The following is a 20,551-nucleotide window of genomic DNA, read 5'->3' as shown; positions in this document are numbered from 1 at the left end:
TTATTGCTCATTAACCATTTGAAAGCAATAATAAATACACATAAAAACATCTATATATATACATATATATTATTGGGCACTTCCCAAACAGTGTTGAGTATATATATATATATATATATATATATATATATATATATATATATATATATATATGAATAATATATATAATGAATGATTATGAATGAATGAATGTGAATATAATGTGTTAATGTAGGACTATGCACACAACGTGAACTCTAGATGTTAGATGAAGCCTGCAGATGGCAGAGCAGTATAAAACATCTCCAGCTCTCAGAGGCTTTCATCCAGTCTTCAGGCTCTTCCTTGAGTCTCAAAAGTTGGACATGTTTTGTTACACTTTTGTACCGCCTTTCTAAAAGTAATTGTTCATCCTCTTTAAATGTGTGCCGAAATAAGATCATGTGAATTCCACATGAAAAAGAGGCTTGACTCTCCAGTAAATCTTTTAACGTCGATTCTTGGCGATTAATTTTGTTATCATTTCATGTTGCATCTTATAAACATCCTGATTAAATGATCCTGAAATGATGCTGACTTACGGCTTTTATGAAAAATCTGAGACCAACGTTAGGTTTTTATTTTTGTAGAAAGTGCTCTTCTGTCACTGCGGACTATTGAGATATAATTTATATGCATGCACCTTTAAATCCTCTGATTTCATTGGGCTTACGGAGAAGATATACATGCTAAAATTAATTAGAAAAGCCTTAAGTTACCAAAGTATGGGCCTATGTCTAGTTTGTTGACATCCTGCACACTTTTTAATATCTAATACCAGATAAACTCTCAAGATGCAGATCTTTCACGCAGATGCTCCTCACGAACGGAACAAGCGTTACATTCGTGCCGTGTAGACTGTGTACATGTTTTAATAACTGACTGTCTGTTCACTGTGATGCGTATTACTTTTTTGTTCTTCTATCTCGTCAAAGCTTCAAAAACTGCAGCCCTCGCTATATTTCAGCACATAAGTGTTCGGTCTAAACCTTTTATTTCGGGCTGCGTCGTGGCTTTCTTAAAGTGCGAAAGCTTTCTGAGACTCTTCATCCAGTAACCCAGTATACAGCAGACCTATTTATAGACTCTATAGTCTCCGGTGCCCTTATACAGTATACCTTCCTCTCACGGAAAACATGGCCTTATTAGCAATAGTCAGGAGGCTGCTCACATCTTTCAAGCATAAATCTATTTTAGTACACGGCTCTGTATTCCAGGAAAAAGTGTCATGATGTATGTTAACAATTACCATCACATGTTAAACTTACACCGTTGGTTAATGTTTGAGAACTCAGACCTGTTTGTGCTTATCCCAGATCATATTCAAACATAACAGATCAAACATATTCCCGTGATTGCTCCACGATCCTCCAGAAATCATTCTAATACGCTGTTCAGGAATTATGTCCTAATGCTGTTAGATCTGTATACAACTCATATCTGTGATATATTTTGGGTCTGTGTCGACTTGTGGTATATTTAAAGGGAGAACGTGACAGTAATGAGTCTTAAATATGTACATCAATTTCAGGAAGTGCTGCATCATCCTCGGAAACAATCACTTTTTTTTATACAAGAAGGTGCAACGAGGCCAGCCTTAAAGGAATAGTTCACCCAGAAATTAAAATGACGGCGTATTTCATGTATATGACTTTCTTCTATCAGACGAAGCGGATCGAAGTCAGCCAAGAAGCAGAAACTCTGCCAGTCAGTCAGTTATATACATAATAATTCAAAAATTGTAATACATACAATCATTGCAGGTGAAAGTGTGCTTGATTAATCAATTATCATTAACTGCATGATTTTTTACTGTGCATTTCTGCCATGGTCACCGTTAATAAACCGTAAAGTTTTCTGTAAAGCTGCTTTGCAACGAAGCGTAGCTTGAAAAGCACTATGCAGATAAACGTTTAATCATTAACAAAAAAGAAAATAACTGTCAGGTAGGTTATAGCTTCACATGACCAAGCGGCATTCACATCAAGAGGACATGGTCTTTAGAGAAGACTCACATGTTGTAATCTTTAGATTATGGCGAACATGACATGGCTTTAATGCAGCTACCGTCCCACGACAGAGATATTCACCTCAGAGAATGAAGTATACAGGTTCATAGACATCCTATTTTAATGCATCATGATTTCACTCGTGTCGTTTTCTTTTGATTCATGTGTGCTTATTTCTGAGCGTGCCATGAACTCTTAGTAATGGTTCACATTTGACTTTTTTTTTCTTGGCAAAATACTTCAGTTGCATGGGGTTAAAACAACATGAGTGTTTGGCGATTATTAACTAGGCTACAGACAAGACTACAGTATGGACACGTTGTGAATATATATACATAAATGGATCGAGTGGATCAAAAACATTCATCAAAATTGTCCTAACACAATAACACTAATTTAGCCGTTTAGCAGGTGCTTTTATCCAACGCAGCATACAAATGAGGACAACAAAAGAGCAATGAAGTGCAAGTGCTGCTGTAAAGGAGTGAACAGGGAGAGAGACGGTCAGATAACAAGACAAAGAATAACCTGAGAGCAGGTGAGGGTCTTCGGTCGGGAGCATCAGTCCAGGCGAAGCAAAACATAATCCAATCTAAAAAGATGAAAGGGAAATCACGGGTAAGAATCGAATCACTGGAAAACAGACAAGGACTAGATTCAATAAAACTAGCCTCTGTACAGCAGCTATCAGGCGGCACATTGATACATGCAAAAAAAAGAGGTTTCAGAAGGATCTGAGTGTGTGTGTGATACAGTGTGTTTGTGTGATTGATGGCAGGTGAGCGCAATCAGTGCAATGGATCATGGGTAATGTAATCCTGGATGATGCGTAACGGAGTCAGCGGTCGAACCGTAAAAAACATTCGGGGAGGAGGGACTATTTTATACACTACAAATACATTTCTCATTTTTAAATTTCATATAAAAATGGCTTATTACGTGAACTATTATTCGAACATTACGGGCAATATTGATAAATACAGAACACTTTGCTCAATGTAGCTCTTTTTGGCTGCTTTAGGTCCGTCGTGGAAAAACAAGTGGCAATAAAACTGCCAGTCCGTGCATTAACGAATGATCGATTGAATCTTTCAAACCAAAAGATTTGTTAAAAACGGCTGAATCGAAGCAAACGAGTGCCTGCGTCCCAATGTGCGCACGATCCCTCTTAAATATTATGTGATATTAGATCTTAATGATCAATCAGTTCTTTTAAAAACAGATTCATTCAAGGAACATGAAACCACGCTGCTTTGTCGTATAAAACTTTTTTTAGGAAAACACGCAGCGAATGAATAAAGAATTAGGACAGAGAGACTTAGAGGTAGAGGGTCACATAAAGATGGAAGAGATGTGTTTTTAGCCGTTTCTTGAAGATGGCTAAGGACTCATCTGCTCGGACTGAGCTGGGCAGCTTATTATTACACTACGTTATGTTATACTACATTCAAGCAGTGATATATTGAAAATCAGTGGGTTTTTGGGAGCTTTACGTTGCGAGCTTTAAGTCAAAATACGCACATTAAGAAAAGACTATTATTGTCTGTGTGAAAATATAATACGACACATATTTTTGCATTTTTTGCATACTCTGATGTAAATAAGCCAATGTAAAAAAATCGGAACGAGTGAAGGGATCCCCTTATAGCACGCATCCATGTCAACCAATCAAACTTCTGCAGTGAGTTTAGCCCCACCCTTCCGGTGCCTCTGCTGTGCCACGCCCCCTTCCAGAAGGAGCGGTACGCTAGTCTGGTACGGTTTACAAAGAAATGAGCCGTTAGTGACCTTAGCTGATGTGTGTTTATAACAGGAGTTGTTTGGTATTGACATGCTTTTAAATGTATGTGTGTTTTGAAAAATACCTGAACGCAATTACATCAGTAATTAATTTCTGTAATTACATTTAACCCACCCTGAAATCTACCCAACTGTCCCTAAACTCACCCACATACATACACACACACACATATATATATATATATATATATATATATATATATATATATATATATATATATATATATATATATATATATATATATTATACGAATAGCCTCAAATTCTCCAGTAATGCTTAGTGCATTGCTCAAAACATTTCAATAAAACGAAACGAATCCGTTTATTTAGACTTCTCTATCAAACCGTATGTTTTTTTTTAGGTTCTTCAAATATGGGTCTCTAATTTAGGCACATGACCTACATCCAAACCAGCGTGATGCAGGCCGAAAACGTGAGACCCCCGGGACACCTCCGAGAACAGACAGGCCCTGTTGAGTCCGTCCGACGCGGTCTCCAGAAGGGCGAACCCTCCGTGGCTCCGAGCCTATCGGTCGAGCGGCCCGTAGAGAGGAGGTCCTTCTCGGTAAACAGCAGTCACGGTGCGCTCCTCCTCCTCTCCATGTGCTTCCCCCGCGGCTCCGCTCCCCCTCGACGGAGAGGCGCTCATTTGCATAAAATGTGTGTCAGTAGGGCAGAGCTCACATGGAGCGCGCGCATGCAGGAGGCATTCCGATGGCAAACGAGTCCACGCGCAGTCATCTGCCACCGAGAGCAGAGAGGAGGAGGAGGAGGAGGAGAGAGAGAGAGAGGGAGAGGAAGGAAGGCACTGCAGATCTACTACAGAAGCGTGACTGGGAAGGAAAGAAAGAGGGCGTGTGAAACGGAGCAACAGTTCTTGGCATACAATAACACAAACAATTTAAAGGGCAACGAAGGGAGGGGGGAACTAGTGAGGGGGGGAAACTCAGTCACATTTTTAAGACACCTGAAAACGTGTCCGGTGTTTGTATGGGATGCTCGTGAATGCCTCGAACTAGTTACACGGCTCTTGGAGGACGATGCCAGCGCACCGGCTCTGAAGAGCAGCGTCTTTGAGGACATCTTCCAGAGACATCACAGCATCTCTTCTTTCTCGAGACACTTCACAGACTTCTTGAAGTTCTTACCTGTCCGGACGGAATTCGAAACACGCTGAAAATTACAGAGTCCACTCAGACGCCCGCATTTCCTTCACCGACACCGGGAACAGGCGCCATGGACGGCAGCCCAGGTCAGTTCAGAACGACGCGTCGTCTATAAACGCGAATTAAAGGTTTATTGTATAGCAGCGATGGTGCATTCAGCAACTTTGTTGACACGAACATGCGACATTTTAATACAAAATAAATGCATGTATTTTTGTGCTTGGGATACTTTATGTTTTACGTTTATTATTTTAAAATGTGAACGTCAAGTACGTTTTTTTTTTTAGATCATATCGCCAAGCTGCGCGAACGGACCGCCATTGTTCTGCCAAATGTTTCCGGTCTCGCGTTGCACGTAAACAAACTCACGTGCAGCGCGCTCTCTCTCTCTCTCTCTCCGCGCGCGCGCTCTCTTCCCGGTAGACCGTGCACCGTGACGCGCCATAAACGAACCGAGAATTGTTTCGCGCCGCGACCTCCAACCCAGCGACCTATTGATAAAAAAAAAAAAAAAGAAAAGTAAATCCATCTAGCCGTATTCTTTTCCTTTCGGTTGGTGATTCATCGCCCGTCTCCCGTCTTCATTTCGACTGTGATTCATTAACCAAGTCACGCTTTCGCGCCGATGACTGGCCGTCATTATCTATATCTCTCCTCCTGTACGTTCACTCGGACACGTGCTCGAAGTGTTTGTCAATAACTGCTCGTGAACGCGTGAGAAGATAACGACCGCTAATGAAAGGAAACGGTGTCAGAGTTTATGGCGCGGCAGGCAGTTGTTTTGTTTACTATCACGTGGCATTCCTTACGAGGCGGCTCGTCTTTGGTCATTTATTATAAAGTCATGTCTTTTGCATTTTTTGCATGGGATCGATGCAACTTTTAATAAGCTCTGGCGACAAGTATATCCTACTTATTACACACACATAGGAACTAAAATATTAGACATAGCTATGGGTTGGTTTTTTTTTTTTTTTTTTTTTGGTGCGTCTGGTGCCAAGATTTCTTAGAAAGCGAGGGTTTGCCACCTGCACGTTTTGCATGTCATCGGGCACGATGATGTCAGGCGCAGACTTTCACTTTCACCGTCACGAGGATCAACCCCGAGCTCCACGTGCCACGCGTGATTTCCCAGGCGCGCGCACGCCCCCTCCTCGCCTGCGTTTTTGTTCCGGCAGCCCGTGCCTCTGAAGGGAGGGAGCCTGGTCACTGGGTCAAAGTCAAAGAGGCACAGATCTGAGCTCGGAGCTTTCTTCTCTGACTGCAGGATCTCCGTCTCACTCTTTTACGAGACGTAGTGCGTGCGCTTGGCTCTGCGTGCTATATACGAAAAAATACTGAGGTGTACAAATACAAGGAAAGGCTATTGTACATCTACACGTTTAATTCAGCGCGCTACTTATAATTATTAGCAATTTCGGAGTGAAAATGAGAAGCTCAAGCTTTATATCAAATGCATTGTCCCAGTACAACATCTGATAATAATCCTTGATTTTTTATTCTTTTAAGGGATGATGTTACACATAAACAAACTATCCACCTTTTCAATAAACGAGCCTATGTTTCCAGTGCGTCCGTAATTAAGAATGCATTAAAATAACACCAGTTTGTGAATATAAAGCAGCAGAATTAAGCCCTAAAAATAGCTGGGCACGGATGAGACGTCAGGAAAAAGGTGGATATTACAAAGCAAGCGATGGTTGTGTTAATAGTTGTGGAAGTTGCATGCACGTGTGCGTTGGCTCCTAGAAGATATAGCAAGTTTGACCTACTTTTCAGCAGCAGCACATGTCTGAGGGCATCCAGCTCTGTGAACAAACCTTGAAACAACAAATCAAAGCTCACCTGGCAAAACCGGTGAAAATGGAATTTACTTAAAGGGATAGTTCACCCAAAAATACTGTCATGACTCATTTCATTTCAATCTGCATATTACTCACAAAAAGCCTGCCCATTCTAATCGACACAAAACTCTATAGTCTATATTTAACCAGTAGTTATTATTACAACAACAGAATACAGTAACTTTGTAGTAAAGCCACCGGGAGCCGAGCCACCGATCTTTAGCCCCAAAAGGTGTAACTGGTAACGCTTTGGCTGTGGTGGCGCGCGAGGAAACCCGAGGCCAGGGTGCGATTGGCCGAGGAGCATTTCCCAGCAGTAAGACGAGCTCTGTTTCTGGTTATCCCCGAAGACCTTGATTAGCCTTTTTCGAGTGTGTCTGAGCTAAAGCCTGCAGGAAAAGTGCACTTTGAGAGTCGAGGACCCTCGAAATACAGCATAGATAGAAATATACGTTCACGCCATTGTGAGCTAAATCCATTCACAGAGTGATTATGCTCAAGATAAACTTGCATATCAAATGAATACAGTATCAGTGTCTAAGTCGGTTATCATTACTGCTTTTGAGCCGTTTTCCCTCGGGGCAGCCTCAAAAAGGGAAATTCATACAAAAACACCTGCCATTCAATAACTCGGTCATTTATTCATTCTTTAGGTCACTCACAATCACCCATGTGCACGCATTACACATTACACTACAGCAATAGTTTGGCGCCATTATATCTGCGCGTGCCTTTAAAACGTCGTTAATTCAGGTGGGTTGTTCAATTAGAAAGGATATTTAACGTTGCCCAAGTCACGTTATTTGAACAAGCGAGGTGAGGTGGAATTTGCTGGGTTTAAAAACGAAGGCGAAAACAAAACAGACTCGTATGTCGAGCAAACGTGACCGTGCACGTTCATGCATGCACTCCAGTTTCCGGTGACTCGAGTATTATAAACACGCGCGCATAAATATGACCTCGGTTACTGTTTTTAAGTCCTCTTCAAACGTGAGCAGCAGGCTGGCAGTTTGTGCCTTTTTTTCTCGTACTGCGGCTGTTCTAGACACGGGACTGCGGAAAGAGGCTTGTGTTTTGGGGCGTTCACTATGTCAGGAGCGCATGTGAGTCGGCGGTCAGGTGGCTGGCAGCTCTGGAGCGCGTTCCCGGGCGCGCCGCCAGAGGAGCGCGCAGCGCGCGTGGGTGTTCTCGGAACCGTGTTTACGATTCGCAAACAATCTGTTCTTTGGAGTCGGTTCTTTATGAAGGTTCGGTTTAGCTGACTCGGGAAGGGTTTCCTCCCCGTTGCTTTAAAGAACATACAAAATACCGAGTAAACAACAGTAAATCCAAGAAAAAACTGAAAACAAAAAAAAAAAAAATCCAAGAAGTGCGAATAGCAGCGTAACAAAAACGAATAAAAATATACCTAATTAGACAATTAAGAAATATAATTAATAAATGTATGCGGACATACAGAAAAAAAATACAGCACAAAAGGCTTAATCGTCATTTTTTAAAAGAACTTCAAAAATTGCATTATGACCTATGGGTTTTAAGGATCGTTTTTTTTTTTTTTTTTTGTAAGTAAGAAAGTGGGGTGACTCGGGAAGGTTAATAATAATAATAATAATAATAATAATAATAATAATAATAATAATAAAATAAAATTAATAAAAAGGAATTCAGAACATTAGAGAGACTCGAAACACCGAAGTGAACCGACTCGCTGAAATAAATCCGATTCCTGAGCGTTGCGCTTCACTGGCGCACGTGAGTCAGTCTGGCTCATCCTGGCTCACTTCTCACGTTTAAACCTTCCACTGGCGCGGTTTGAAACATGTGATTCATGGAGAAGGATGAGCTGACAGACTGAGAGCAGTAGAGGATTCAAACATGTGAGACATTTCCGAGTTTACACAGAAATTAGCGGCCTGGAAGCTATTTAAACGTCCTACTGATCTGGTCGGGGATTAGATTAGAATTCGCATGCAAAATTAGCAAAACTGAAACGTGACTGCACATGTTTATCGGTAGTTAAAATTAGTCATAATACTTAATAAATATGTCATATGAAGAAACCGGTTTGTGTTCTAATTTATTATAAATTAGGAAGATATTACAGATATTCTTCTTATAACAAATTTCGGGTTAGTTTAGTATGTTAGTAAATATTGGGTATTGACTAGATCAGCTACAGAGCAGTTGACCCTTCCTTAAAACCCGCCCTCCTTAGTGTTGCTGCGTCCGACAAGCCATGCCTCTTTCACGCTCTTTACATGTACATAATGTTGTTATTCAGTAAACCATACATTGGGAAGCAAAAAGGAAACCGACAACATGCTGATAGACAGAGCAGGTTATTCTGGTATGAAACTAGGTGTCAGCTGTTTTAAAATAAAAAAATGATTTTGCGGTGACCTATCACTGTTTTCTCAGTTCAAACAGCATCTTTTCATATACTTAAAGCAAAAAATAAACCTGAATGGACATCAGAACAACTAAAGTTACACAATTACAGAAACCGGTCAATGGCGATACTAGACTAGACCCAAAGCAGATCTTCCTTTCTGAGGAGTGAACTTACACTGAACCAAGCTTTTTAATGTTGAGCATGCAATCTCATTGGGCGCTGATGCACCAGAAACCAATCTGGTTGTAGCGAGCAATTACTAGCAGACTGCATTAAGGATGTATCTGGAGTTTCAAGACAGAGCTAGTTATAAGACCAGTTTCCCTTAATGTAATATTCTTTTTTTCCCTCCTCTTCCTCTTCCTTCACGCAGGTGGAGGAGTAATCCTCTATGCGGGTTCAACTGGAAGCGCCAGCCCCAGTCCGGGAAGCCCATCCAGTGGGTACCAAACCCAATCTCCAGCCTCTCAGCCCTCGTCCCCGGAGGAGGTCTCTTTCACTGAGCTCGGTGCCCTTAAAAAACATCCAGCGGGAAGCAATGGCAGTTCGGCAGGAGGCAACAAACTGGTTTTCCAATTTCCAGAAGTCAGCAGTGCTACCGCTGTCAACCCTGTTACACCGACGGTAACATCATCAGGCCAAAACACCTACTCCCACCCAGTAGTGGGCAGGCGACCAAGTATGTTCACGGGTACCTTTACTAGTGAGTATTATCAGAGTCATTTTTGATATTGTTTCGAATTTACTTACTGTAACTTACTGTGGACAATTTGCGCTACTAGAAACCGGAGGTATGGTGTTGCTCTGCAAAGTATGTGGGGATATTGCATCAGGATTTCACTACGGCGTCCACGCATGCGAGGGATGCAAGGTAAGAACAGACCCGTGCGCTCAGCGAATAGCCTCAAAATGCATAACTGATGCGGTCTGAGACTGAAGGCCCAAACCCGCATTCACTCTGATCTCGTGTTGTCCTCAGGGTTTCTTCCGCCGCAGCATCCAGCAGAACATCCATTATAAAATGTGCGTGAAGAATGAGAACTGTCTGATCATGAGGATGAACCGCAATCGCTGCCAGCACTGCCGATTTAAGAAGTGCCTCTCTGTCGGCATGTCCAGAGATGGTAAGAACTTTAAACATGCAGTTACGCACAATCTACAAAATGATCATTCGTGGTATGACTACATTATTTGCAGTGTGACATATCAGTATTGCTGAAAATACTTACCGAGCAATGTTCTAGTAACCTCCCAGTGCATCCTAGTGACCGCACTTTTCTAAGCAGTTAGACCAGAATATCGACTGGTTGGACTTAAACCAGCAAGAACCCGTTTAAAAACCGCATGCAACTGCTCAGCCAACATGACAAAAAAGCTCAGTATAAATCGGCAGCTTAATAATGCAAATTTCGCTTTGAAATTCAGTGGTCTTTTTAATCGGAGTCTGGAGCTTTGCGTGTTTTGTAAGTGCCGTTTGCTGCACTCTTGACAACGGACAATGAGTTTTTTTGCCTGCAAAACGTTGCTAATATGATCTCACCGCTACAGTGTATTTAAAAACCACTTCTACACTTCCTCAGCCCCACATCCACCATCTGCTCTGTGCTGTTTGCACCTATAGCTTACGCCCCTGTTCTGACAGTTTCCTTTCACCACTGATTTATTAGTGTGGGCTCTCCGAAATCCCACAAGTCATCACTCACTGTAAAAACTGCAGCAAATCAGGTTAATTTGGGGAATTGGGGACACAAATGGCCCGAGCACCTAGTACGCTGCAGTTTAATGTGTTTCCAGGTCTTCATTTGCTGTATTGCAGGATTAATTAAGATCCGACGGCTAGCTGGGATTTAATAAAGTGCTTTGTCGATGTAAGCCAGAAGCGAAGAGACCTTTATTTCAATCGAATGCAATGCATAAACATACTAAAATATCTTTTTGATTTGTCCTCTAGCACACTTTGCCCATACAGGACAGTATTGTCTCTGGGGAGCTTTGTAAACTGGGCTGATAATAAATCATATTTTTCTGGGGCTAGTGTACATATTTAGGTGACCTAAAAAACGGAAAAGTAAAGTGATATGCACCATCATATTTCAACGTCACATGATGTACTTGACCTTGTTTTCCTCCCCGGCAGCCACTCGCACTGTAATTACACTAGATTTTGAAATAATTTGGAATATATAATAACTTTTGTGATTTTAACTTTTCGGGGTACTGTAATGTTGTAGTGAGCTCGAATGCAAAGCCACAGCTAATACTCTGTGTCTCTTACTGTATGCTATAATCCCTCCATTATATTATGTCATTGCACTTGTCACCCGAAACCTTGGCGTCTCTTCTTACACTCATCCACACCTTCACGTGATGGTGTTACACGACACCTCTAAACACAAAAACCATTGTTCTATTACAGACCTAAAGACCTAGTTTTGCATTAGTGCTTGTCTTAGCAGTTTTAACCGAACCTCTCCCATTGCTCAACGCTTGGTGCTCCTTATCAGTCCAGTTTATCATATCACGTTCCTCTGCCATACAACGTTTCAGCTCTTAACTCTTCTCATCCCTTCTCCTTTCAGCCCTTTTCACCCTTAGCCTGCTAACCCTTTAACTCGTGACTGTATCTGTTTCACCTGCTGTCATTCACTCATCACTCATTCACTCACTGACATCACCTCTGCTTCACTGACCCACTGACCCACTTCCCAATGGGATAGAGACACAGAGAGAGGGAAAGAGAAGGATGGGGGAGGTGTATTGCACGCTAGTAACATCTATAAATAGCTCTGAGAGGTAGAGTAGGGGGAGACTGGATGAGAAAACGTGGGGGATGTAGAACAGTAGCTTTGCACAGCATCCGTAATCTAATATGAAAGCTTGGTGGTCGCCGTGATGTAATCGTATTTCAGGTATATTCTAAAACTAAATGCTGATTTGTTGGTACAGCTGTGCTGTGCTAAAGTGCATCTTATAGTAAAACCGTCTACCAAATCAGCAAATGAAAAACTGGAACCTCTCCCTACTGTGGAGTGTGTGCCATTGCACAGCATCCATAGAAGACAACTGTTGAAATGAATGTATACTTACATTTTAAACATGCCTGTTTGTCTGATAGAAGTCTGCAGGTAGCCCATTGTTTGTGTATATACAGGCAACAGCATGTGACTCAGAAAAAGTCTGGATAGTCCAGTCAAAGATGGAAAAAACATGGAAAACTACAAAAATCTGGGCCATTAGGGCTCATAACAGTGATCTTTTTATGCAAAAAAAAGCATTCATTTTATCAGTTCTTGCAATCCCTGGGAATCGAACCAGTGACTTTGGCATTACTAGCGCCATGCTCTACTGCAGGAGTCTCCAAACTCTGTTCTTGAGGGCTGCTTTCTTTCAAATTGTAGCTCCAACTTGCCTGAAAGGTTTTTTTTATTTTATGCCTAGAAGGTTCAGGTGTGTTTAATTGAGGTTGGAGCGAAACTCTTTAGGACAATGGCACCTCCAGGAACAGGACTTGACACCCCTTACGTCATTTGTTGCTGTGGTTCACAATACTGAGAGTCCAACTCTCTAACCATTATTTCACTATTGGCAAAATATAGTTCTAAAAATCATTCTCAATATTAAAGAATACACAACTATAATAATAAAGGCACTATTGTGGGAATCATTTTCAGAACCATTTTTTTCAGCTGATGAATGACAGAAACATTGACAACCAATCAGCACAGTCTTTCTTACCACAATGCATTATTGTAAAGCTGTAAGATTATAGCCACATCTCATCATTCTGTATAGTAACATTTATTCCCCCGTTTTTTTTCCAGCTGTGCGGTTCGGGCGCATTCCAGCGCGAGAAACAACGCCTACTGGACGAAATGCAGAGTTACATGAACAGCCTTAATGAATCAGCATCCATGGACATCACCTGTACTACACCCACAGAGACTCCTACCAGCCCTGAAGATGGCCAGTCAGAAGAGGCCATCGGTGCTATCTCGCAAGCTTATCGCAATATCTTTGTGAACGGGGAGAAGTTGTTGGTGAAGGTTAACGATGACAACAACATCAATAACAACGATCCTTCTTCCTTCCATCATAATCCAATTCAAGAGTCCGGCTACAGTCAGTCTCACCCTCAGCCAAGTATCTCACCTCAAGAACATTCCATCCATTCCACAACAAGCTGTCAACCCCAATCCAGATGCCCGGTCTCCAACCACGACAGCAAACCCACAACCCAAGTTATGGACAACGGTCACTATAACTTTCCACAGTCCTCAAGTCCCAGCCAGGGAAGTACACCTTCTCAAAGCTATCCAACGAAGCTCAACAATTACTCCACTCAAACGTCTTGTCCTTGGAGACTGAGCCCTGGTGCTAAAGTTTTGGTATGTTTTCACGATGTTGTATGATTTGTTTGCTTCTCTTAGTTTACTATTTTTATTTAACCTAAAATGGTCTCTTTCTTGTTCTGAATCTTTTAGGCATGTCCACTCAACGCATGCCCCATCTCCCCAGCCAATCACTCCAGTCAACAGGTCTGGGAGAGTTTCTCCCAGTGCTTCACTCCTGCTGTTAAAGAAGTGGTTGAATTTGCCAAGAGCATTCCAGGGTTTCAGGCCCTGAGTCAACACGATCAAGTCATGCTGCTGAAGGCAGGAACCTTTCAGGTGAGAAACCAATGTCAATCCTCAAATCAATTCCCCAAATCAGTCCAGAGATTCCTTTACTTCATGACCCAATTGCCTCATTATGCTGTCTTTTGATATGTCTCATTTCACAAAGATGCCATTTTCAAATGTTACCCAGCGATAAAATAAAATAATTTTAGTATTAAACTGTACTAAATTTAATTTAGTTTTTGAGTTTAAGATTGTGGCCTTGAGCTAGAAACTATTCCTCAACATGAAAGATTAAGGATATTGCCCGCCCACTTGTTGGTCTTGATACTAGATTGGGCTACTGTTGAATAACGAAAGGTTAATATTTTGGTTTTGGGAGTCAGGTTGACATGCATACAAGGTCAAAAAACAGTTGCATTGTCTTAATAATAATATGCTTTATTTTTATTTTATTTGCTCAGCGACTCCCAAATGATTTAACAAATGTTTTTTATCGAACCTCTCCTTCACCCCTCCTCTCATTTTCAATTGATCCTGCCTGTAATGCCTGATAAAGCAGTGTTTGTGAGTATTTAAAAGCTGCACCTAGTGGCAAAGAATGAATTTGCATTTTTATTTAGACCAACAAGTGGGCGGGCAATATTCTAATGTTTCATATTGACGTCAGTCTTGGGATTCGTTTTAAAAACGACTCGTTTCAATGACCCAGAATGGGCTCTTTCTTTTGAAAGACAACAACTTTATACACAGTGCACTTTCAGATTTAACAGTTTGCCAGATGCTTTCATTGACTTAGAGCTGTGTTACAAACTGCATGAAAGATCATTTTCAAAAATCCCTAATGGGGCACTTTAAAGCAATAATCTGTAAATGAATTGCATTTCCCAAACCAAACCAAATATTTTGAAAGCAGAATATGCGCAATGCTTGTATTTCAATGAATAACGTCTTCGATAGTTATGATGTAAGTTCCCTGAATCTTCAACAGTTTATTTAACGTCATTTTTCTAACCCTTACTTTGGTTTATTGCAGGTTCTAATGGTGAGGTTCTGCTCGCTGTTTGATGCCAAGGAACGTACCGTAACATTCCTGAATGGTCAGACCTACCCGCTGGCATCCTTGCGAGTTCTGGGCATGGGCGGCCTTCTGGACGCCATGTTTGAGTTCAGTGAGAAGCTGGGGAACATGGGTCTGGAGGCCGACGAGATGGCCCTCTTCATGGCTGTGGTGCTGGTTTCTGCAGGTACATTGGATTCCTAGTAATTAAGACAATTGTTATATGCAAGCACTATGTTTTTAATATTGAGATAGTTGCTTGTGCAGACAGATAGATGGATCAGTAGAGTTTGGACAGAGCTGTAAGAGACAATCTTTCTGTTTCTCTCTATCAGATCGTTCGGGTATCTCAGACGTGGGGGCTGTAGAGCAGCTCCAGGAGGATTTGATCGGCGCTCTTCGTGCACTCATCACTCGGCGAAGGCCAGAGGACAGCTCGCTCTTCCCCAAACTCCTGCTACGTCTGCCTGACTTACGCACCCTCAACAACCAGCACTCCGAGAAACTCCTAGCCTTCCACATTGACCCCTGAGAACAGAAAGACAATTACCAGACCTACTCAAGTCGAGGTCAAAACATAGATTCAGGGTGCTCTTCTTGTACAAATAAGCCATGCATATTTCAGGACGAACATCTGATTTTGACTAGCACTTACACAGACACCTCAGACTTGCTCCACCACGAGCTGAAACTGAACTTTTCCAATGCAGCACTTGAGCAACAGAAGTACGGAGCGGACGCTGGACATTGTGACTTACAGGATTGTTTAACAAATAATATAAAAACAGAGGAAGATGGTATAGATTTTGAGGATGGCTGTTTTACAGCTAAAATTAATTTGGGCTCACAGAGCAAGATCGGTGTATAAAGTTTTGGGACGTTATAAGTATTTTTCTCACTCCTGATGCTATGCATTTATCATCATATTCATCACATTGTACAACCTTTCAGATAAACTTAAATTCAGTTGCACAATTCAATAATTTCATTAAACACATTCTTATATCTCTTTGTGGACCTTTATAAATATTGTTTATATTTGTCAGCCAGTCAAAACCTTGGTTGTAAAAAACATGTATTATAATTGAAATATATGATAGTTTCTTATAAGTGTATAAGACTGTAGTATGTATTCTCGTGTGTCATGACAGAACCAGGGACAACGGGTTGTTAAATGAAGAAAGGCCTCCTTGTCTATTAAATTGTTAAAACGTAAATTACAACAGCTCTGCATGGATATGGTTTATTCTACCCTTTGCAGTTTCAAACTGAAAGAGGATGGGCTAGCTGCAAAAGTGGACTTTTTGCCATTTCCACGCAAATTCAGTTCATTTATTTCACGTGCATCTAAATGTATATTTGGTAAATGTATTATGCTTATTTTTTTCCATAGAGATGGCAGAGTATGTGATATTAAAAAATGACCTTTAAAGTTTTGCGATGCATCAGGCTGAGTATTTTTATATGCATGCATATTGTGTGCCGCACGTTCGGCTGCACATGGAATGCTGATGGTGCACTACGGTATCCTAGCAACTGGCAAATAGAAGCAGCATGCGCTGCGATGATTTACGATATATGCCAAGATTTTCACCTTCATTTAAATAATGGCTCCAGGGGTTCAAGCGGGAACGGGAATCTTTGTTTCCCTTCATGCATTTTTAATTGACAAATTGAAGACTATACCACTATGTTGCAACTGCAGTGTTGTGTTGTAGCACACAGAACAGAAACTCAGATTGTTCACTCAAGTGTTCAACCCGTGCCGTTAATCGTGTAATTTTCCAATTATAGTGAATGCTTCCTCTTCACTTGAAATGTCACACGAATAAGATGCCCTTTGTAGAATGAGGATGAGGCACCAGAAATAAAGCAAACATGCCAGGAAACCTCTCACAGCTTGGAACAGGACAAAGAACTCCGCTTGCATTTTGCCCTCTTTTCCCTTTGTCCTGAATAGTTGTGAATGAAGTGATCTTGATGTGTGCAGCTCCTTCCCCTCACTGTCTTAACGGTGCCACATAATTCTAATAAAAACAAAAAATTAAATGTGGACATAAAAGAATAAATAAAAGATTTTACAGCTACATATAACTACTAATATGTATAGCACATGAAACCAATAATTCTTGATACGGAATTGTATACTGTAAGGTTACATTTACACTAGTAGTAACATTAAAGACATTAGCTTTAATATGCCTTAAATGCTTTATGCATGTATGAATAAGCATATAAAACACACATGCCACTTTACATTTGTTAATGCATTAACATTTACAATGAGCAATACATTTCTTATAGTATGTAGGCTATTCATTTTTGTTTCATTAATTTGAGTGAATAAAACAAAACATTGTTCATGTTGCTCAGATTATATTTATATATTTATATTTTTATAAATTATATTTATATATTTGTATTCATAGTCATAGTCACTTTTGTTTTTATTAATTTATTAATAAACGCTTAAATAAATATTAACTAAGAATAATAAGAAGAACGCCTCGGTTTTTGGAAAAGATTCTACACAAATAAGATGTATTTTGGCCGTATATATATATATAGTAGTCAACATTTGAAGTGGATCACTTAATTAAGTTGTCCTAAGACAAGAAAGCTCTTTTTTTTTTAAGTTTTAGGATAACTTTGATGGAAGTTTATGATCTGCTTTAAATTTCTACTACTGTATGTATGTACTTATATGCAGTAAGTGCGCCCTCTTGAGGTTACTGTTTCATACTACATTAACATGAACAGCACCCAGAATCAGAATCACGTTTATTGCTGAGTACTGTATTCATGAATACATGTACGAGGAATTTGTTTCGGTAAATTGGTGCTTGATGAAGACAAGAATAAGTAATAGAACAACGAGGTAAACAATTTAGGACAAGTAAAGCAATACAAAAAGAGAACATATAAAATATGCTCCACCAGCTCATCCATTTGTGCAGAATATGTGGGGCAGTGCGAATGTTTCCAGCTGAAAACTAAAATTGTATATTTCTGAACATTGTGCAAGTTCAAATGCTTACAGTCTGGGTTTGAGAATATAGCGGTGTATTAATGTAACACAAGTGAAACAACACTTGAAGTGTAATGTCCATGCATGTGTCATGGTGTTGTTGACAAAAGCAGTAGCAGATGGAATGAGATCCTGGCCCTGATGAACTACTGTCTTCTGCCAGAAAGTGTGTGTCCAGAGTGAGAAGTGTCAGCTGCGATCTCAACCAACCGCTTCAGGGTCCTGGAAGTGTACAGGTCCTGAAGAGATGGTAGGTTGCATCCGATTACCTTCTCAGCAGAGCATGAACACATTGCAGTCAGCCTTTGTTCTTGGCAGATGGTGATGGTGGTGAGAATGGACTCAATGATGGAAGCACCTTCCTTAGCTGCATCAGGAAGTATATCTTCTGCTCCGCTTTTTTAATTAGAGAGCTGACGTTTAACTCCCACTTGAGCTCCTGGGTGGGGATGGAGTCTGAGGAGTTACTCAGGATAACGTGGGTAGTGAGGCTGGGTTCCTCCTGGAGTCAATCTCCACTGTGTTTACCGTCAATCTGATGCCCCCTGTTTAGCACCCAAACTCTGGAATGATCTCCCTAACACCGTTCGGGAGGCAGACACACTCTGTCAGTTTAAATCTAGATTAAAGACCCATCTCTTTGACCTGATTTACACATAATACGCATTTATTATTCAAATCCGTTAAAGGGTCGTTAGGCTGAATTAATTAGATTATTCGGAATACTCCTCATAACACACAATATGCTTGTTACATCATATTACATCATATAACATTAGTTTCTTTCATAGTCTGTTTCTCAGTCCATATCCAGATCAGATCAGCACCAAGAGATGACATCTACAGACCTGATCGTCAGCAGAGACCAGAAACCATCCTAAATTTGATCTTACGATCATTTTCCTCGAAAATATACGTATGTGTGATTCATAGAATGAATGTAGAAATGGAAATCGACATACGCTTCTCTTTCAGATGTGAAATCTATGAATCGCGAATGATCTTGAACTTTCTGTCTTGAAAACAACTCCTAATTATTAACATGTTCAAAAACCTGCAATACTCCAACAATAAAAAGTGCTTTCATCTGCTCAGACCCTGACGTGACTCTAAGCACTCTTCCTCATCAAAGACATTTTTATAAATATGAGCGTTGTTATGGATTTATGCGTATGCACAATCTAGGATCAAATTTATGTGTACGCACGCTTTATAAACGAGGCCCCAGAAGACCTAGGTCACAGGAATCAGACACACACACACTCTCACACACACACAATATGTCTGTCACACAATCTCACACAGCTTTGCTTAAAATTAACCTGGAAATGAAGTGCTGGTTCGTCTGGCCCCCAGCTGAGCCAGGTTTCTCAGTTTTTTGGTTCCTCGCTGCTGTCGCCTCTGGCTTGCTCAGTTAGAAAAACGTAATTTCTAGTGATTATTGTCTATTTGATTACAAAGATCCTGTTGAAAATGAGCTGATCTAGGCATCTAGGCATCAATATCAAACTGCCTTTAGCTGAAAATTGAGCGTTTAATCCTGTCATTGTACATTACTGACACTCTATTCTGTTCAGTGCTATGACACGATCTGTGCTGTTAAAGAGGTGATTGATTGATAGGCAGACTCATGAATGATGAGCCCAATAAGGGTAGCGTCTTCTGCAAACTCTGACTGAAGGTGCAGCTGTTGGTGCATAGAGAGAAGAGGAGAGTTGAAATAACCCAGTCTTGATGGGAGCCAGTACTGATGGCTCAGGGGTCAGAAACACGTTTTCCCATCCTGTAGTCATTTAAACTGGTGATCCTGGGATTTTCGGGGACCGGGACACATGGTATACCTCCAAAGAGGTCTTAAAGATATCTGTAAACACTGTGAGCTGGTCAGCGCAGTACTTTGGGGTGGATGGAGGAAAGAGTCTGGTTCAGCTGCTTTCTGAGGATTCTGTCTCTTCACCAGAACAGTAGCATTAATCATATTTGGGTTTTTTTTTTTTACAAGGAAGCTTTGTCCAGCCAATGAGAGAGAAAAAAACAACAGACATGTGGTCCTCATAACACAGGGAATACCAGGAATACCAGGAAAAACCAAACATCTGAAACAGTTTGGACTGTCATTAACTTAATTGTCAGCGCTGCTAACATTTGTGGTGTATGGAGAAATAACTCTACTGTTTAGTAGTTCTGTTGTCAGAAATGTTTGTAATATGCTGATGCATGGATAACAGAAAGCCACAGGCTCTGTGAATGCTCCTCGGAGAGAACATGCCTTATTCCAAACCATATTCTGAGTTATTAATTAAACAACGCGAACCGTACTTCAGCTTGTTGACATGGAGGCTTCCAGACACTTTAGAAATAAACCTTTAAACCTTTAACTTTCTTAACACACAGCTCATTAGTCATTACAAAACCAGCCTTACAAAAGCCATGGAGTCATCGTTTCACTGTCACATGACCCGAAACGCTGGTCAATATTATACAATATTATAATACGGCCGTATTATTGCTCAGAAATGGGGACATATAATTGCTTTTAAGCAATACTGTGTTGCATTGAGGTCTGTGCAGCTTGATATATACTGTGTGTACATATACTGTGTATCTATATATCTGTG

General features: G+C 40.8%; 1 protein-coding gene across 1 annotated transcript; it reads left to right on the top strand.

The window, feature by feature from the left end:
* The first annotated feature begins 4,667 nt into the window (after window positions 1–4,667).
* On the top strand, window positions 4,668–16,342 carry nr1d4b (nuclear receptor subfamily 1, group D, member 4b). The gene is given in 9 exon segments (XM_043252732.1): window positions 4,668–5,079; window positions 9,603–9,908; window positions 10,012–10,100; window positions 10,209–10,353; window positions 13,051–13,072; window positions 13,074–13,614; window positions 13,711–13,896; window positions 14,882–15,092; window positions 15,241–16,342. Coding segments are annotated over 9 exon segments (1,713 nt in total). The 5' UTR covers window positions 4,668–5,063; the 3' UTR covers window positions 15,438–16,342.
* The last annotated feature ends 4,209 nt before the right edge of the window (window positions 16,343–20,551 follow it).

Source organism: Puntigrus tetrazona, chromosome 11, assembly GCF_018831695.1.
Source record: "Puntigrus tetrazona isolate hp1 chromosome 11, ASM1883169v1, whole genome shotgun sequence".
NCBI lineage: Eukaryota > Metazoa > Chordata > Actinopteri > Cypriniformes > Cyprinidae > Puntigrus > Puntigrus tetrazona.
Note: the sequence above shows the minus strand (reverse complement) of the source record. Positions and strands in the feature narration are given on the sequence as shown.